This window comes from Simochromis diagramma, unplaced genomic scaffold (assembly GCF_900408965.1).
Source record: "Simochromis diagramma unplaced genomic scaffold, fSimDia1.1 OVJJ01000304.1, whole genome shotgun sequence".
NCBI classification, from domain to species: domain Eukaryota; kingdom Metazoa; phylum Chordata; class Actinopteri; order Cichliformes; family Cichlidae; genus Simochromis; species Simochromis diagramma.
The window spans coordinates 19,240,780-19,258,784 of record NW_024387030.1 but is presented as its reverse complement, the minus strand read 5'-3'; the positions used below and the strand labels follow the sequence as shown (position 1 = coordinate 19,258,784).

Here is an 18,005-nt window from a genome sequence, read left to right as displayed (position 1 = left end):
ATTTTTGAACATGCTTAGTGTTTTCATTCTTTATAAAAACCATGTTTGTTTATAGTTTATAGTTAAGTTTTTGTGAGACAGACCAAAGAATGTTATATTGAAGTTTCTTATGAGGATGAGAATTTAAAACTGTTTCTAAAATTATAAAATTGGTTTGTTTATTTGCTTTGTATAAAAGTTTAATATTTTTATTTTATTTTTATTTTTTTTACACAGCTCTCTGCCCTGGTGGTAATGTCTGTATCAAAAGCCAGATTTGCAGCAATTTAAGCACAAACATGAAGTTCTACAAACCCAAATGACAAGAAACAGAGGAGGAAAGAAAACATGCTTTTATTGTGGAAAGAGTGATGGTCCTGCACTCCAAAACACACGAGAGCACTCAGAGATTATTAATACACCCAGTTCTCATGGAAAATCAAATGAATAAGGACACTTAGTAAGCCCTTACCTCTCCAGCAGACCCTTGGGCTAAAAGCTCAGGTTGATTAAAAGCTAATAAGTGATCATTTCATTATTCATCCATTAAAGGCAGATTAAAAAAAAACATTTACTTATGTCAATTACAACATTATAAGGTTTACAGTGATTGCTTTGCTCCTAAGAAAAAATGCCAAGTGAAGCTGGTAACATATTTCAGTAGTGATATATCTCAGGTTTTTCTTGGATATGTAGTAGCCAAACTAAGAGCATTCTATTTTATATAATAAAAAATAGAGATTACAAGTCAGCAAAATGTATGCAGTGAATCTATCTGCTACTATCTGTGATACTTAACAGATTCTGTTCAAGTCTATATTTGGCGTAAGAATAAACTGAGTCAGGAGAAAAGCAAAAAACATTTCCTGGCGTAGTGACACATTCCAGTTAAAGCAGTATTGCGTGTAATTATTACCAAAAGTGTGCATAAAATATTTCTGCCTGTTCAGACTTCACACAGAAGTTATGCATTCAGTAGTGCTGGTCAGACAGACTCCACAGTCACATCTTAAGGCCACAGGGTAGGTGTATGTTGGATCTACATTGGGCTGACAGTTTGGTAGTTTCACAGTCTCCAGCCGAGTCTCATTGTAAGTACAAACCCGCTGATAGGACTCAATGAAGGGAGGCTCCAGGATTGGCTTCTGAAAAAAACAAAAATAAATTTATTTTGTTTTAAATTTATTTATCACTTTGTTGTAATACTGTCAGGGTTCACTGTATGGCAGGCAGGGTTGGAGCCAAACGCTAAAAAAAAAAGCAGGTTTATTGCTGAGACAACCAGTCACCATGAAACCACCATGTGACCTGATTGGAACCAGTGGCCCAATCACACTGGTTTTCCTTCAATTAACGTGGCGACTTCATTCAGTGCACCCTGGTTTGTTTAATAGGGAAGCCAAAACTATCGTTCCACTGCGTGTCTGCTGTGTGATCCTACTGAGGTGGCTCCTCATTCTGTGTGAAGGGGTTATGGTGTGGCTTGTACGTGGTTTTTTGTTGTTTGTCAGTTAAGTGTAACTTAAAGTCTTTGTGCGCCTCATACAAATGCAGTCTAGTTCTTTTTGCTCCATACCTGTGTTGTTGTTGTATTTTAAGACGTTGACAAAATCCATGAATAAGGAGGCTGGGCTTTCTTTACAGTTATGACCTACGTTATCATTTCATATTAATGATAATTCTTTCAGCTTGCCAAAGAAAGCTGCTCCAGTTAGCTTCTATATTCCAAGCTGTGTTTGATGGGACATTTGTGACACATCATCACATTACATTAAACACCTTTAGTGTTCCTCAAATACTTTATAAAATGACAAAAGTTTATCTTGATTCTATTTTCCAAAGAATGCACAAATTAATGCAAATCTTTTGCAGCTGTTTACGGTTCCGTGGCCTGCACAGATTTAACCCCCGACCTGCTGGTGTCTGTCCTCAGACTCTCCCTAAAGCAATACATCAGCTCCCTCTGCTGTGCCCTGACCTCCCTGTGGGGGAGAACAGAGAAAAAGATGAGGCTCTTCCCTGAGGCGATCCAAAGAGTAGAACAACACAAAGCTCCGCTACGCTGCAGTAATAAAGCAGAGAGAATCATGAGCTTCCTAATGCCTCCCGTCACTGAATGCAATGTTCCAGATGAAACTTGAGATTTCACAGCGTCTTTTTTTCAAAATAGTATATGGTGACTTGTGAAATCCAATTGTGTCTCTCATGCTCTTGAGGCATTGTGGAAGAAACCTCTGCTGTCACTTCAATCTCTGGATTCCACGCTGCTTCCCATTCCTGCAGAATGTTAACTCAATTTTAGCACTCCAAAAGTCTTCTGTCTTTATTCATTCTTATGCAAGTGTTTCACTTCAGACAGCCACTCATTACTATGTGGCAATAATTAGATCTTGGTAGGGTATTGCAAACGCTGCATGTATTTTTTTCCCTTGGACATCTAACTGTAGCAGCTCAATCCCTGCTTGCACTTGCAGCTGACCTTGGGAGAAAGCGAAAACAAATTTTCTCCAGGGCGGGATCACCCATCTCTCCATCTCTGTATCTACAGTATTCACTTCATCTGTCTCTGCCTCTCTCTGTGTTTAACTGTCTACTAAACCATGTTGTTCATCTTTTTTTTATCTATGCTGATAATTTAATTTTGAGTAAAGTTGTGAGTTATATCACCTCGTACTATAATCATATTCTTTCAGTCCCCCTTATCCTCCCTGTGTGTCTGTGCCTGGTACAGTGGCCCTTGTCCTCACCTCCCAGGTCTCACAGCGCCCCCAGCAGGCATCAGTGGTGATGTGCAGACTCCCACAGCCGGGCTTCCTGGCCAGGAAGGTGAACTCCCGGACTGCGCAGCCAATGAAACGCCGCAGGTTGATGGTTGACACACAGCTGATGTTGTCGGACTGTAGAGAGATCCCGAGCAAAAAGCAACACAGAACCACAGCAGGCTTCCTGAGGAAGAGAAGGATTTGTGGACGTAAAGAAGGAGGAGTGATTTAAAGAAGGCTTTAAATAGGATTTGTGAGGGCATACTTGATGCAAGCGAGGAGGCTGACTCCCTAAATGCATGAACACATTTCTTTAGAGTGAGAGCATTCTGGCCTCTGCATATCGATGTGAAGCTGTCCCACTGCACTTTTTTTAGTGTCAGTTATTTGTAAGCTTGTCATAAAATCAATTAAAATGGAATCATAGGTGTTTACTGTAAATCTGTAATCTTAAGTACAGTTTGTTGACCACCTTGTCCAATTTTGCTTTTACATGGCCTTAAATGTATTTCCTACCTTGATAATATTCAGAATAATCATTCCATTCCTCTGTGCCTCAACCAGGACACGTTCAGGAGACTCAAAGAGCAAATAAAAGCAGGAAAAGAGCTCTACATCGTGTCTCAGCTGACATTCCACCTCAAAAATGTAATAAAACCCTGAACTTTCCAGTCAAGTCATTTTCTTTAGCACTTGACTTTAAATGAGTTTATTCTCAGTGTGCTTTAGCTGAGATGATACCTCTTTAGTTATCACTTTGTAGTATTGGGTTTTTTTATGCAAATGTTTTAGGAATGAAGCCCATAACAGCTGTATTGTAGAGTGTCAGGCAACGGTCAGGTCTCTGTTTTTTATTAAATCACCTGCATTCCTCTATAATAGAAGTATGGTCCAGTGCTGGACAAGAAATTATTGGAGTTTTAATCCTTAAAAATATAATTTTTCAGTTTTAATAATTTTGTAATTCCTCTCATTTGATACATTGTCTGCCAAAAGCACACAACATGTGTTAGACAAATTAAGTTATTTGTAGAATCATTTATTATTTTCTGGACTTGTCACCAATAAACTGTTAAACTGCAAATCTGTAAATCTCTGACATTCCTGGTTATCGTTCAGGACTAAAAACAGTCCTGCTATTTTGACTGAACACAGTTAAGAGCTACAATCCTCGAAGTTAAACCTCAGAAAATAATCCTGCATGCACTCACCACTGTGGCTGTCTCCTTTGAAGGGTCATCTCAGCTGTAAATCGCAGTTGCAGTCTGGTTTCAAGCAGACGTTGAAGCATCTGTTTTAGTTTTTTGCTGTTTAATGAGCAGCTACTCTCACTTTTTAATACTCGGATGTGAAATGATTTTTTGGCTGGACTGAATGAATAACATGAACCACAGTACTTGTCACTGATGGTTCCTTTGACCTGAACCATCTGCTAATGGATCTGGCAGTACAAGCCGAGGCTTTATATCGGCCCCTCGTCCTGCCAACCAGCAGCTGAAAACCTCACCTCGGTCTGCCTCTTCTCCTCCTGACTCTGTAAATCCCCCAAAGGCCCTTCTACCTGTCACTGCCCATCGAATTCAGCCACCAGCTTGTTCCCACTCCATTAGCTTGATTAGGGAGGCGTCTGCCCTTTTGTTCATAGTCGTTCACACGGAAAAGGGGGAACAAAACTCAAATGCAGTTCCTACCTGTGTCTACACTTACTCATTCAGGCTCAATTAGCTGGCTCCAGGTACAGACCCTGCTCCTGTTCTCACATGCCGACTGCAATTATTTCACCCATAAGCTCCTCCACAGCTGTCCTCCTCCTTACCCTGCTACTGTCTCATTCTCATTTTTTTTTGTGTCATGTGTTTTGTTTTGGGGGTGGTTGTCCATTTTTGTTGCTAGTGACACTCATCACACCACTCTAGAGAGCAACCTGGCCAAGTCTACAGCTTCTACCACACGGTTCACTCAATTATGACGGAAAGGATACGTCAGCCCTCCCAGGAGTCAGTGACAGGAGGAGGAGAAGAAAGATGTGGAGACATGTAGAAGGGGATGAATTGCTTCATCAAGAAATTACCACCGTCAGGTACCCCTACGAGCGGCATGTGAAGCCAGTGGCGCAGAACTGTGCTCAAGTAGTTCAGGAAATGAATCTGTAGAAGTCGACTTGAAAGTTAAGGCCAAGCAATTAAAGTTAGATTAGAGAGAATATTGTGGAAGATGAGTCAGGGACAGGTTCACAGACTCTCTGTTCTCCTTGCTGTCATGAAGAATTAGCCTTACTGAACAATGTGCAGGATGTAGAATAACAGGATGCATGTAATTGGATAACTTTGGTGGAGGTTAATTGTGATTCAGTACAAAGGGAGTAAAGCCTAGATTTCCAAAATCCAGCTTTTATGTAATTATTATATACTGAAAGTTTCCAGCTTCATTTTCTTGTCATTTAATTACAAGGATGCTCATCTTCTTTATTAATCAGTCCTGACTAAAATAACTAGGAAATAAGCAGAAACCAAATCAAATTCAAAGGCTAGTGTCTTATATAAGGGTGAGTGCAGAGAGACTGAAGCCAGCATGCATGTGAGTGTTTGTGCAAGTGAGAAAGGAAGCTTCTGTAAGTGCAAACATGTAAAAACCCAATGAGATATTATTACAGCCAGTAGTTCAGCCCACGTATGTTGTTCTGCAGCTTTTGATAGTGTCACAGCTATTATTATTATTATGGTAGCATTATTAGGATTTCTTGCCAATGTTTGAATTCAACAGTGTTTAATTGTGACATTTACATGAAAATAAAAATATAATTGCTTTTTGTAAAAATGAGCAGAATAAAGATAAATGAGTAATCCTAAATAAAAAGTAAAATCCTAGGTCTGGCATATCACTCAGCTTTGCTCTTGTTTGTGATATCCAATAATTGTGTAAGTTTCTAAAAGATAATATCTATCTATCTATCTATTAACATTTTCTGTCCAGTTTACTCGGGACTTTTGTTATCTTGAGGAATCTCCTATCTCCAGGAATGACCTAAAGGTAATAAGTGGCAGTAGTGCTAAATATCTAAAGCAACAAACAGATCAACAGACTATCATGGGCAGTTATTTAAGTATGTTGTTTGTTTCCATGGATCGTTTGGTTATGTAGGTAAACTGAAGGGTAATAAAAGCAGCCCATCCATGTCCTTAATGCTTTCCCAGTAATCAATACTCAAATCCATGCAATCAATCAATCAATGTAAACATCTAAATTGATGAATCTGTTGGAGATTTTTTGAAATACATTGCCACATGTTACTAGATTGTTTTTTTAAATGCTGACTCTTGTACATTAAGACTTTACTTAAAAGTATGAAATCGTGTGGGTTTGGCTGTAGACGTCAGAAGCCCTGACAGGAATAAGATGATGTTGTGCTGACCTCTGGTGCTCACATATAATATTAATATTTTTCAATGATTTGAATGCAAATCATTCACTGAGTTATGCCGTTTTATAGTGATATATAATTCTTTGGCAGATGAATCCTTTGAAATTATTTTCTCATTGTATGATTAGCTGAAACTAAATGAAAATATTGTATCCATAAAAACTATGACTTGATTGGGGAAAGATGTTGGTATTGCAGTACATCTGTTAAAATATCCAGTTCAATCTTTTGCAAATGTCAGACGAGTGGACCTTAGCTGTATTTCCAGACCTGTGAGCCAGTCTCACTAACACTAACACTCTAAAACATTTAACTCATATGTGATGATTAAAATAAATCACAATGTGTTTAAATTGGACTCGTGAATTACAGAATTTGTACCCAAAAGCAGGGCATGGAAAAAGGTTAGAGTTAAACTCTGAATGCATCTTTCATAAGGTTGTTGAAGCAGTGCACAAAACAAAAGACTAATTCAGTCCCGCAAACACATGAGAACAGATTAACAGCCACTGAGACAAAGGACTGAGAGGAAGACAGCTCTATATATACACAGAAGGGCAATAACAGGAAGTGGGCACAGCTGGGGAAAACAAGAAGCAAGTGCAGACAATCAAGACAATGAGACAGGAGTGGAAGTAAAACTAAACACAAGACAGTTAAGACAAGTAACCGCCAAAATAAAACAGGGTGTGAGAAATGCAGATACATTAATAAACCTAGGGGAGGATTAGACAGGAAACACAGAGGAAACAAATTGAGCAATAAAACTAAGAAAAGACTCGAAAATACTCAAAACATAAAGATCAGTAAACAAAACTGTAATACCAAACGAAGAACTTAACTTCTAAGGTGTGTATACTTATCATAAAAAAAGCACTGCATGAGGAAAATCACATTTTATCAGCTAGTAGATCACAAAGAGATCACGCAATATCACCATATCCCGGTACATCAGTGGAAAATGTGGTGTTTCTTACTCACTGAGCTGAATGTGAACACGTGAACAGCCAAATGTTCCTTTAAATAAAAAGAATATTTCATTTTCATGTGTATTTCCATAAATTTTATTAAATAATTACTGGATCTGTGATGTATAATAAAAACTTATCATATCATTACCATACCATTAGTCTCCTATAGTGCTATATAGCTCGTATTTTGCTAGGTTTATGTAACTTTTAGCTCAAATATGTTCCTTCTTTCGTTTGCACTGTATGGTCATGCATGGCTACACCTCAGAAAGGATCTGTCAGTTCTGCATGCGCATGAGCATATATGTACATGTTGAAGCCGGACCTTTAACCCAGGTGACAGCCATCAGAGCCAAACTAGAAGGAGGTGGGTGAGCTGAACCCTGGCTGGTTTCTATTTTTAGTGCCCCACAGAGTTTCCTACTTGGCCCCGGCATGGCTCTGACTTCTCGGGTGACAGTCCAGTGGAGCGCTGCAAACTTCCAGATCTGTCAAACAGTGCTTCAGGTTTCATTTCCACATACTACAACAGAACCAGATCTGCTCTCCCACATCGCAGTTCAATAGTCCCTGGACCTCCATCTTTACCCCAAAACACAACTTTTTACTGTATGTAAGTACAACCAACTTTTAACATTTTTTCTGTAAATCTCTATGAAATGTCGAAGAACCAGCAGTACGTGCAGCTGTAAAGAATGTGTTGACTACTGACTGCAGTTTAGGTGGTGAAGTTTACATAATGCGGCTGTAATTGACCCTGAGTTTAATTAGTAATGGTATTGCTGTCACCCGATGCAATTCCTAAGTGTGTGTGAGGAGAGTGTCTTCTCATTATATTCTTCCTAAACCTGCAGACCCATGGCTTCTTATCTGCCTTATTAAAAAGTCCTCTAGTCTTCCTCAAGGACTCATTATATGTCTCAACTGATCTGATCTCAGTTCAGCTGTACACACATGTTCCTTGCTGCTATTTTTGGGATCCAACAGCTTCATAACAGTGACACTATCTCACATTCCTGCCGTGAGAGCCAGCTCACTTAGTAGCACTTATAGACAACAGTGATAGGACAAGTTAATGTACAGTGGTTGGGATTTCTTTTCTTACATTTGCATATATACATCTATATATCTTATTTATATAGATGTATATATATAAGCAGTTCTGAACTGTAGCCTGTCTAGTAACAATTCAATGCATCAGTTTAGTAAGAATAACGAATTCCTGTTGCTAACTAAAGTTATTCTATGTTTAAGTGACTGATGTAAAGTGAATATGTATCAGCCCAGGACTGTTATGAGTTGCAGTTTATACATCATTTAAAGGCCTTATCACCCAGTTAGCAGATGTGACTTTTCTCAGTAGTTTGACTTGAAGGATTCTTTCAGACACAGTGTCAGTCTCAGTCATCACTTTAACTGAGCCACCTCTTCTTTGTACCTCATGTTTATCTGTCTATGTGTGAAAAATTGCCTGTTACCAAAGATCACTATAAGATTTGTATTTATACCAAGAATCACGCTATAAATTTGGACTGTTTGTTCTGTATTTAAGATATAAATCCAGAGATATTGCTTTTGGTTAGGATGCTTTTACAACAACGTCGTCATATAAATTCATATTTCCTTTCTGCTAAAACATGTGAGCAGCTCTAACTCAGCCGACTTGTAGGTGGTAGGATAACTGAAGTTGAGCTGAGAATCATTTTGTTAAGCACCCTGGATTAAAAATCCCTACAGTGGTATGTAGGGTAGTATAACATTTAGTTTTGTTTCTATAAAAAATATGCAACCCTATTTCCTTCACTTCAACTTGAGCTATTTAGAAGAATAATTATGTGATACCGTTTTTCTGACCTAGCAGAACATTCATAAATAACAGGAGTTTTATGTTTTCCCTGTTAGCTTGTTAGAGTTCAGTGTCTTTGTTTTCCATTTCTTAGTGGAGTCATAGATGATGATACTCGATAGAAATCTTCTATCTAAGAGAAACTACCTTACTAACCTCATTCAATCAAGAACTCCGTGTTGTATGAACCTTGTGATACTGTGCATGCGTGTCAAAATATATTGCACTGTAGGTCCGCCTTCAAGATATTTGCCCCTTATTGTCATCAGTGGTGTGTTCTTAGTCGAATGAAAGCATAGATTACCTCTCCCCTTTTCTAACATCTGATCACCCAGGGTGTGTCTGTGAAAGCTCTGTGTGACAGGTTCAGCAACACTGTCGCTGTTGATTTGTTCCTTGGGCTCTCACAAAGAGCACAAAGACCTGCTGGAAAGCATTTAAAGAAATGCAGTGAGAGTAGGGTGTTGTTTCAGAGACAGTCACGGCATTTATACTGAGATAAAAGCGAGTGGCAGGGAGAGTTCCCTTTAGAGTCAAATCTCTAGTGAGGGAATGTGGAAGATGTGGTTTTCCCAGGTGTTTGTTTACAATTACTGTACAAACTGGATATCACTGATTTGTCTGTGGTTCATGTCAGTTTAGTTCCGTTCCCGCTTGTTGTGGTTAGTCAGAGCAGTACTGTCAGACTGACACAGAAGTAGGATCCTGGAGCCAGAGGAAGGTATTAGCCTTGCACACAGAAATGGTATCTTCATAGATTTTAATTTTCTTTCATTTAATTTATGCTAACTGAAGTTAGGTTTAACAGCTTGTTTCTTGAATGGTAATTTTGTTTAGTCTTAACCAGTCCTTAGCTCACGGTTCAACTCTCACATCCAAGATATTTTCAGTTGGCATAAAGCTGTGGGAGCTGAAGGCTAACATTTTCTAGCATATATTGTCAATGACTAATCCATTATCCCTAAGCTTTAAAAATGAATATGAATACCTTGTAAATATATGGGGAATGTGTGCAGGGGTGACATGAAATCTGAACAAATTGGTACAGATTTTTTGAAAGATTTTGGTAAATATGGTCAATTTTTTTACTGTTTGAAAGTCTGGACACAGCGTGAAAACAGAGCGGAAGAAAGGCTTTCAGGGTAACACAGGCTTGTACAAACTCCAGTGACAAAATGATTCAGTTTCAGGTTTAGGTTATTTAATGTGTTACTTTCATCTGCACCACAGTCAAGAATACTTTTTGTTGCATTTTTTGTGCTTCCTCTGAGGTTGAAGACAGCCTCTTTTCTCAGTCCTGAATAGGGCACAGTTATCTGTAAGACAAAGTGCTCATTTTGCTCATTCATCAAATGAAGGATAGTTTGCATGCTTTATCCTTAACTAAAACTATGTGTGGGATTTTTTTTTTTTAATTTACTGATCGATACATGTTGGATTCTCTAGCACAACATATACACTTACTACTGATACTTACTGCTTGTGTTTTTCTTGGGTAAAGCTTTTATTTAAGGTTGCACTTGTAAGTCTGACACGAACAAACAGGATTGTTAAATCACTTTTGTTGTGGCGCTCTGGGGAGACTTAATACCTCTCTACTACTTCATGCCCTTCAGCTTTCTCACAGACGGCCACTTTAACTAATTATGCGATTATTAATCTGGATAAATACATGCAACAAGCATGTAACGCCAGTGCTTTGGCTTTGTGATGTGACCCCTCCCTGTGCTTTTTCCACAGCACCATGTAATGTGTTTTGCTGCCCTTTGTCTCATTGCTACAATTAGAGCTGAGCAGTGGGACTTGTGACTCTCTCTGATAATGTGCCTTTGCCCGCTATAGGCTTACCTCTTTACTCAGTAATGACAGCTAGTAAAATTCACTTTGTGATGCAACTTTAATGGATGGTGTGATTTGATTGCTTAACTATGAGTCATGCATGAGTGTAGCACTCTATTGTTGTTGCCCTGAAATCTCAATAGACATGTAAACAACTTCATGCATTTTGTATTTATTAGATCCAGACAGTGAAAAACACACAGCAATAAAAGCTGTATTCCTTTCTTTTAAATTATGCCTGTGTAAGAAACCCCTGACATTTTCCCATTAGTTACTATCTCTTGTAATCTCTTGCAGTAAATATTTGTATATATTTTATATACCGCTCTCTCTGTCTCTCGCTTCCCTTGATCTATCGTTTTGCAGCTGACACGAAGCCTTGGGATAGCTCAAATGCTGTGCTATAGCAGTCCACATATGCACACATGCTTGGCAGGGTAGCATTATCAGAGCATGGTTCTGTGGGGTCACATTAACAATGGATGTTAGTGGTTCAGTGTGTTTTTAGAAACCGCATGTGCTGCTTACTTCTTATTGCTTGTGCAGCTGCGAGTAACCTTGGGCAAATATTTGTTTAATGCTAGCTTGTCAAATGATTTAATTTGATGTTATTATTAGTTATGGTGCTTTAAATAGTTTGCTGGTATTTTGCACTTGTCAGAATGTCAAGTAACCAGTAAGGAGTCATCTCATGCACTGACATCACAACAGCTTGTCAAGAGTATAAAAATACTTTTCTTGCTTTTTTGTTTTTATTAACTTTATCTGCACCGATATTCTCCAGTTACTAAGGATTTACTGGATTCAGCTTTAAATTAAATTCCTCAATACCCATACCTAATGCCAACACACTTTATAGCACTGGTAGTGTCATATTTGCAAATAGCCCTTTTAATAGAGTTTGTCAGAGCTCATGTGTTTCTGTGTACAACCAGAGTCTTTATTGACTTGATTAGTTTTTTTTAGGAATTAACCATAAGTTTGACTTCTTCTGGCTTGTTAAGGATTCATATTTGTTTGGCCATTAATGATTCTGGGAGGAAAACACGAGTGGTGCTTGCCACATAGGAAGCAGCATACAAGAAATATTGCCAAGTGGCTCCAATGTTTGACGTTGCCAGTTTGAGTGAAATCACATTCTTCTGGCAACACATGCAGGTCACAGTACGTGAGCTCCTTGTATTTGAGCTGATCTGGCTCTGACACATCTGACATTTGCTCTGACTTATTGGTGAGTGTTGGCACTATTTCACACTGTTGTATTTTAGTCTCACTCACCTGTCCGCTCTCCTGGACCATCACGTCAGTCGTGTTTATCTGCAGAGAAAAACAATCAAATCAAAGGGCTTTTTTATTTTTCACTGCTTGATTTGTTTAGGCAGGCTACTCTGTAAAGATGTCTAAATGTCATACATTTCTCTCAGTCCGCTTGTTCATATCCTAGAGGGGGAATGAACAAGACAGAACACGGCCCAGCACTTCACGCTGCACTCAGTTTATACTGACAGTGTTTCATTGCACTTTAAAAGATGATAAACTCCTCTTTGACTGTATTTCAGACATGCTCACTGCCAGTCTGTTTGTCATAAAACAAATGTTTTGTGGACATACACAGCAGCAGACAGGAACAATATAATTCTGTTCACACAAACCTCCTGGCTGCACCATTATCATTATTTGTGTTGATGCAATGGCTATAATACTGGAAATAGTAATAATTATTATAATAACCAATCTTAAATATAATTTTACCACTAATTCATGTTTATTGGATACATGTATCCACATCCCAAAATATTAAAGGTCTGCTGTGTCTGAATGGGTTTGGGTGCATGCTCGTACACCAGTTACAGCACATTAATAATTAGCCTCAAGCAACAAGCAGCACTGTCAAGGGGTTGACAATTTGTTCAAACACAGTAAGAGAGAAATGAGACACTGGCAGACCGACTCAGAGTTTCAAAGACGTGCGCACGGGTGAGAGTCTCTGAGCAGACTAACACACCGAGCACCGTTTACTCGCTTTATTTATAAGGCAAAATGGGTTACATAGTACTTCCTCTTTCAACTGAAGAGGGGAGAGCTCAGGCATTGTCTTAGCTATCTAACTTCTGCACACAAACTGAAAAACAACGACACAGCAGTATTCATGCTTATCTGACATCGCAGACACTGAAGTAAAGAATGCATGTATATATCCTGTCTTTGTCAAACATCTCACACACTTAAGCAAGGAATACATTGTGTTCTTTTCAACAGTAAGCTTTACCGTGTGAAAATATATAAACACTTGATTATAAGGCATACTTGTTTCTACTTGATTATACTTTAATGATTTAACTAAAATAAAAATTCTCTTAACATTCCCTCCTGATGTTAATATATTTCACATGTTTTACTCAATGCATAGTCACTTGTTAGTCACATTTTCAACTTGCACGTCATTCAGTGAAATAATTAAACAACAAGCTTGTCAAGATTGTCATAGAGATTTTCTGAGCGTCTCTCAGTTGTTTCAAAACATTCAAAGCATTTGTCATGTTTAATGAATGGATGTTATCAGGTATGTAGGTACAACATGTCTTGTTGAACAGTACACAGAGACCTCCTTTCTCTGCAAGAACAATGTCCAAAGCTACTCGGTGTTGCATGACAGTGATGCGGATTGCATCAATTTCTTCATTCTTCTATGGTATTGTATAGATATCGGTACCAAGCATTGTTCATCCAAGGGTGAATGTGATCTTGGGTCATCTCAGTTAGATGGGAATTGTTGGTGTTATTCTGTGGGCTCTTCCAGGTATCAGCCAGAAGAGCATCACCCCTAAGATGATGCCGGCCACCAGTCAGATCAGGCGGCACATGAACCGTTTCCGTTGAAAGTGACAAGCACTTAAACATACCAGCTTTGGGGCTGGTGCTGGCGGCTCTTCTTCTCCTAGATTCATCACGTTGGCTCCTTGCATTTCAGGCGTCCCAGGTGTTGTCATTGGTTCCTCTCTTTGGTGGGATGGGTCCCTCTTTATTATGTGTTTGTTCTTCAGGGCGACCAGGCACACCCGAGCTCCCACGTGAGTAGCACTGCCGAGGAAGCACAGGGCGGGAAACCCGTTCAGCCCTGTCCTCCAGCAGGGGTTCACGTAAGAGTCAGGGGAACCGGCGTCTTATTGTGGTGCAAACACTTTTTTCACGTGGGATTGATGAATCCACGAAACTCGTTCGGCTATCTTACACGCTGTGGGTGTGGTAAGTAGCACCTGGAAGGGACCTTCCCATTTTGGAGCACTCCAGTTTTTCCGCTGGAGGACCTTAATCAGAATCCAATCACCGGGGTTCAACCTGCAAGAAACTGAAGAAAAGTCACTCGGCAGTTGATTGCTTAATCTCACTTCTTTATTCTCAAATAGTTTTGTCATCCATTCTGCCATTGTTATTTCTGTAATGGATTTATTAATTGGCTCACTAATTATGGGGAGGGGAAAGGGTCTACCATGTACAACTTCAAATGGTGTCAGACCACCTGCTCCTTGAGTTATCCTCATCCATAATTTAACTAAACCTAGGCACTCAGGCCATGGTTTTTTAGTTTCCTCCATACATTTTCTCAATCTCTGTTTAATTGTGCCGTTAGTTCTCTCGACTAATCCTGCACTTTGTGGATGATAAGAACAGTGATGTTTTATGCTGAAGCCTAAAGCTTCAGAAACTTTACTTATTACTTCATTAACAAAATGTGTGCCATTGTCTGATCTTATCAGAGATGGAATACCGTACGTTGGAATAAAATGATTACATAGACATTTTGCTACTGATATTGCATCCGCTTTTTTCACTGGGTATATTTCTGGCCACTTGGAAAATACATCTATTATCACAAGTGCATATTTGGAGGATTGTGATTCATTTAATTCTATGAAATCCATATGGACAGTGTGAAATGGATGCGGTGGTATAGGGAAATGCCCTCGCTTTGGACGTAGATTTCCCTGTGCGTTGTGTCTTTGGCAAATCATACATGTTCTGATAAACTCTTGTGCTGAACTTTCAAAATTTTTGTATAGAATTGTTTATTAAGAATATTAATCATCCCTCCTGATGACACATGAGTTTTCCCATGTGTCACTAAAGCAGCAGTTCTATGCAAAGATTTTGGAAGCACTGGTTTGCCATTACACATCATGAGGTTGTCTTTTAATTCTGCTCCATCTTTCACCCAAGATTTTTGTTCACTCAGCGATGCTGTTTTCTGTGCATCTGCTAGTATTTCTAAAGGTATTAGATCTATGGTTTCTGTTGTTAAAACATCAATTTGTTTTTCTGCAGCTGCTTTTGCTGCTTTGTCAGCAAAGTTATTTCCTCTCGTAATTTCTGTGTCATCCTTTTGATGAGCTGCACATTTGCATAGTGCTAATTCTTTTGGCAACGTTATTACTTCTAATAGCTTTTTTAGAAGGTTTGCATGTTGAACTGTGTTGCCTGAGGAAGTTGTCATTCCTCTGTTATGCCATATTTTAGCGAAATGATGAACTGCTGAATAGACATATTGACTGTCTGTGTAAACATTAACACTTTGACCCTTATATAAAGTACATGCTCTGATGACTGCGGTCAATTCTGCACTTTGAGCAGAATTTGAGGAACTGAGAGCTTTTGCTTCTAGCACTCAAAGGATATTGTGGTTTCACAGGCCTTCTGGCCCTTATGCTGACCTAACTATCAGAGTGTCATTAGAGAATTTCATTTTCACTTGAGGCAATTTTAGATACCTTCTAGTTTTTCAAAGAATTCACACATCTTACATATTTCAAACTTTGAAGTTTTTTGTTTTGTATATATATATATTTTTTTTCCCTAAACTTTGCATTGTTCATAGCTCACAGTTCTAAAACTGGGCATTTGTAAATCATATGCCTAATCACTATGTGTCACCATAATCCACAAGTATTGGCACAAATTTGTTTACAAACTAACAAAATAATCAAACAAAACAAAAACGTACATGAGTCAGGAAACAAAAAGACAAAGAAAAATGCTGCCAGAAACAAAGCAGAAGTGTGAGGGGAAACTGAGCTCACAGACAGCTGCATGTGTTCGCTTTTAACAGCATGCAGCCTCTGCTCTAAAAAACAAATAAATAAAAATAAATAAATAAAAATAAATGTGTAACATGCTCATCAACTTAGCGGTGTCCACACATTTAATTCAGCTTCATAATCCTGTAGGTTTAGTTATTATCTACAGGGTTTGGCTTATTAGTTGTTATTATAGATGTGCTCTGTATCTCAGTAATATTTATCTAGGATAAATGACAGGTTTTCAAACAGGTTAAGTGCCTCTATGCACCTAATTGGTTTAGATATTGCTTTTATTTTCTTCATCTCATATGTCATTATACTGAGTTTGAGCAAACCTTTAAGCTTGATGCAGACTACTTCATAACAATATTAATATTATATCTTTATTAATTATTATCATCTTTTTCTGTCTATATATTGACAATAGTATATTACAATATTTTATTAGTGTATATCACTATACTACTACTGAGCCAATTTAATAGTTAGGATCATCTTACTCGGCAAACAGATAATTTATAGTTCATCCAATCTGTACAAATTTGCTTTTTCTCTGAACAGGTTTGTGCCTACTTTTGGACTGGTCTTCTGTTTGCCTCATCTCAGATCCAACCTTCAGATTATTATATTTTATTTTGTATCCATCAGGGACTGTGGACGAGCTGCAGTCTCACCCACTTCCAGGATGGAAACATTTATCTTTTCACACACTTTCCTTGGCTGAACAATGACACAGCCTTAATCTACCTTATGCATCTCTCTTTTTTATAGAAAAGGTCTTCATATGAATGATTTCCTTTTATTTATTTCATACAATCTGGGCATGATGGGTCATAAATGCACTGATTTTTGCAGCCACGGCCACTATCTCTATGTGACATAAAAAGGGGATCAGTTAGATGCTGTTTTGTCACATGTCCTGAGGCTGATTTCACAATTATAGTGTTTTTTTGAGAATGTTACATTTGGGACTTCTACAGTTAAAACAGTTTTACAAGCTCCTGTGTCTCAAAACATTTTTTAACGGCACACCTTTCACATATATTACAACTGTTGGCTTGTCTTCTGAACCTAACAGTAGTTGTTCTACATTGTAAACCTCCGCTTCATCTGTTTCACTTCCTTCCTCTCGTGCTAGTCATTCATCACGCCTTCTACGCCTGTCATCATCACTTTCCTGTTCCTGACTTACACTCCTGCAGTCTCGAGCAAAATGCCCGTTTTTTCCACAATTATAGCATTTAATATCTCTCTTGTCCCTTCTTTGTCCTACTTTTTGCTTTTTTCTTCTGACTTTTTCCCTCATACAGCTCCTTTTGCAAAGCGGCTTTTAAAGCGTTTATTAAATCAGGCGTGCATTTGCCTTGCCAAGCTGGACAATATATTTTATGTGGATTTCTCCACCTTTTTGCACTGACTTTTCCTGCATTTTGACAGTTTTTTTCAAGCTTTCGTTTTAGAGTTACCCATTTTGAACTAATTACGTCAAAACTGTGACACCTTCTTTGGCATGAAAAAGTGAGAATGGGTTTTCGATAACAGCCTTCTACTCTCTCACTTATTGAGAGAGCGGTTATCGATTTTACGTGATGAAGCACAACCCTTTTTTCCACCTTTACCAATACGTGAGTGTACACAGGAAAACAGTTTGAGAAGTGGTTCGACCGCGTATTGGGTCGTAAAAACAACTCACTCCTCACAAACAAAGCGCGTTTCTATGATTTTTATTGAGATTTTCCGTAGGCCTATTTATTTGTGTAACACCTTCACCTTCAGCCACTCTTCTTGAGTGACCGGAAACCTGTTCCGTTACAGCCACTCCCAGAGCGACCGGAACTTTTAATAGCGATTTTTCTAGAATTTCGCTCTTGCCTGTCGTCTTCCTAGTCCCGCATGGACACTGAGATCTGTCGGCGTACCTAGGTTTACACACTACTTAAAGGAAAATCTCAATATCAACGTATTTTAGCGCTTGATGGAATGCAGTGTTTCATATTCACCTCTACTGTGGCGCTGCGTTTTTGGATCCGGTGCTCATCGGGTCCTGGAGCCGTGAAGACCGAACGCTGACCGGAGATCGAATTCACGTTCCCGGGTTTTTCGTTTTACTGA

The 18,005-nt window shown here is 38.7% G+C and overlaps 2 protein-coding genes across 7 annotated transcripts in view; one reads left to right on the top strand and one right to left on the bottom strand.

The window, feature by feature from the left end:
• Nucleotides 1-225: 225 nt before the first annotated feature.
• Nucleotides 226-7,143, bottom strand: gphb5 (glycoprotein hormone subunit beta 5). The gene is made up of 3 exons (XM_040041280.1): nt 3,953-7,143; nt 2,727-2,925; nt 226-1,124 (listed from the first exon to the last, which is right to left on the bottom strand). The coding sequence occupies exons 1-3, from the start codon at nt 4,168-4,170 to the stop codon at nt 933-935; spliced, it is 609 nt and encodes a 202-aa protein (XP_039897214.1). The 5' UTR covers nt 4,171-7,143; the 3' UTR covers nt 226-932.
• Nucleotides 7,144-7,548: 405 nt separating this feature from the next.
• LOC120739768 (nesprin-2-like) overlaps nt 7,549-18,005 on the top strand; it is a 64,104-nt gene continuing 53,647 nt past the window's right edge. For 2 of the 6 annotated variants that reach the window (XM_040041647.1, XM_040041643.1), the window contains exon 1: nt 7,606-7,746. The gene's annotated coding sequence lies outside the window, so the exon portion shown is untranslated. Of the gene's footprint in view, nt 7,747-9,573; nt 9,701-18,005 lie in introns of those variants that run through there. The other 4 variants (XM_040041648.1, XM_040041649.1, XM_040041646.1 and 1 more) reach the window with 4 other exon arrangements.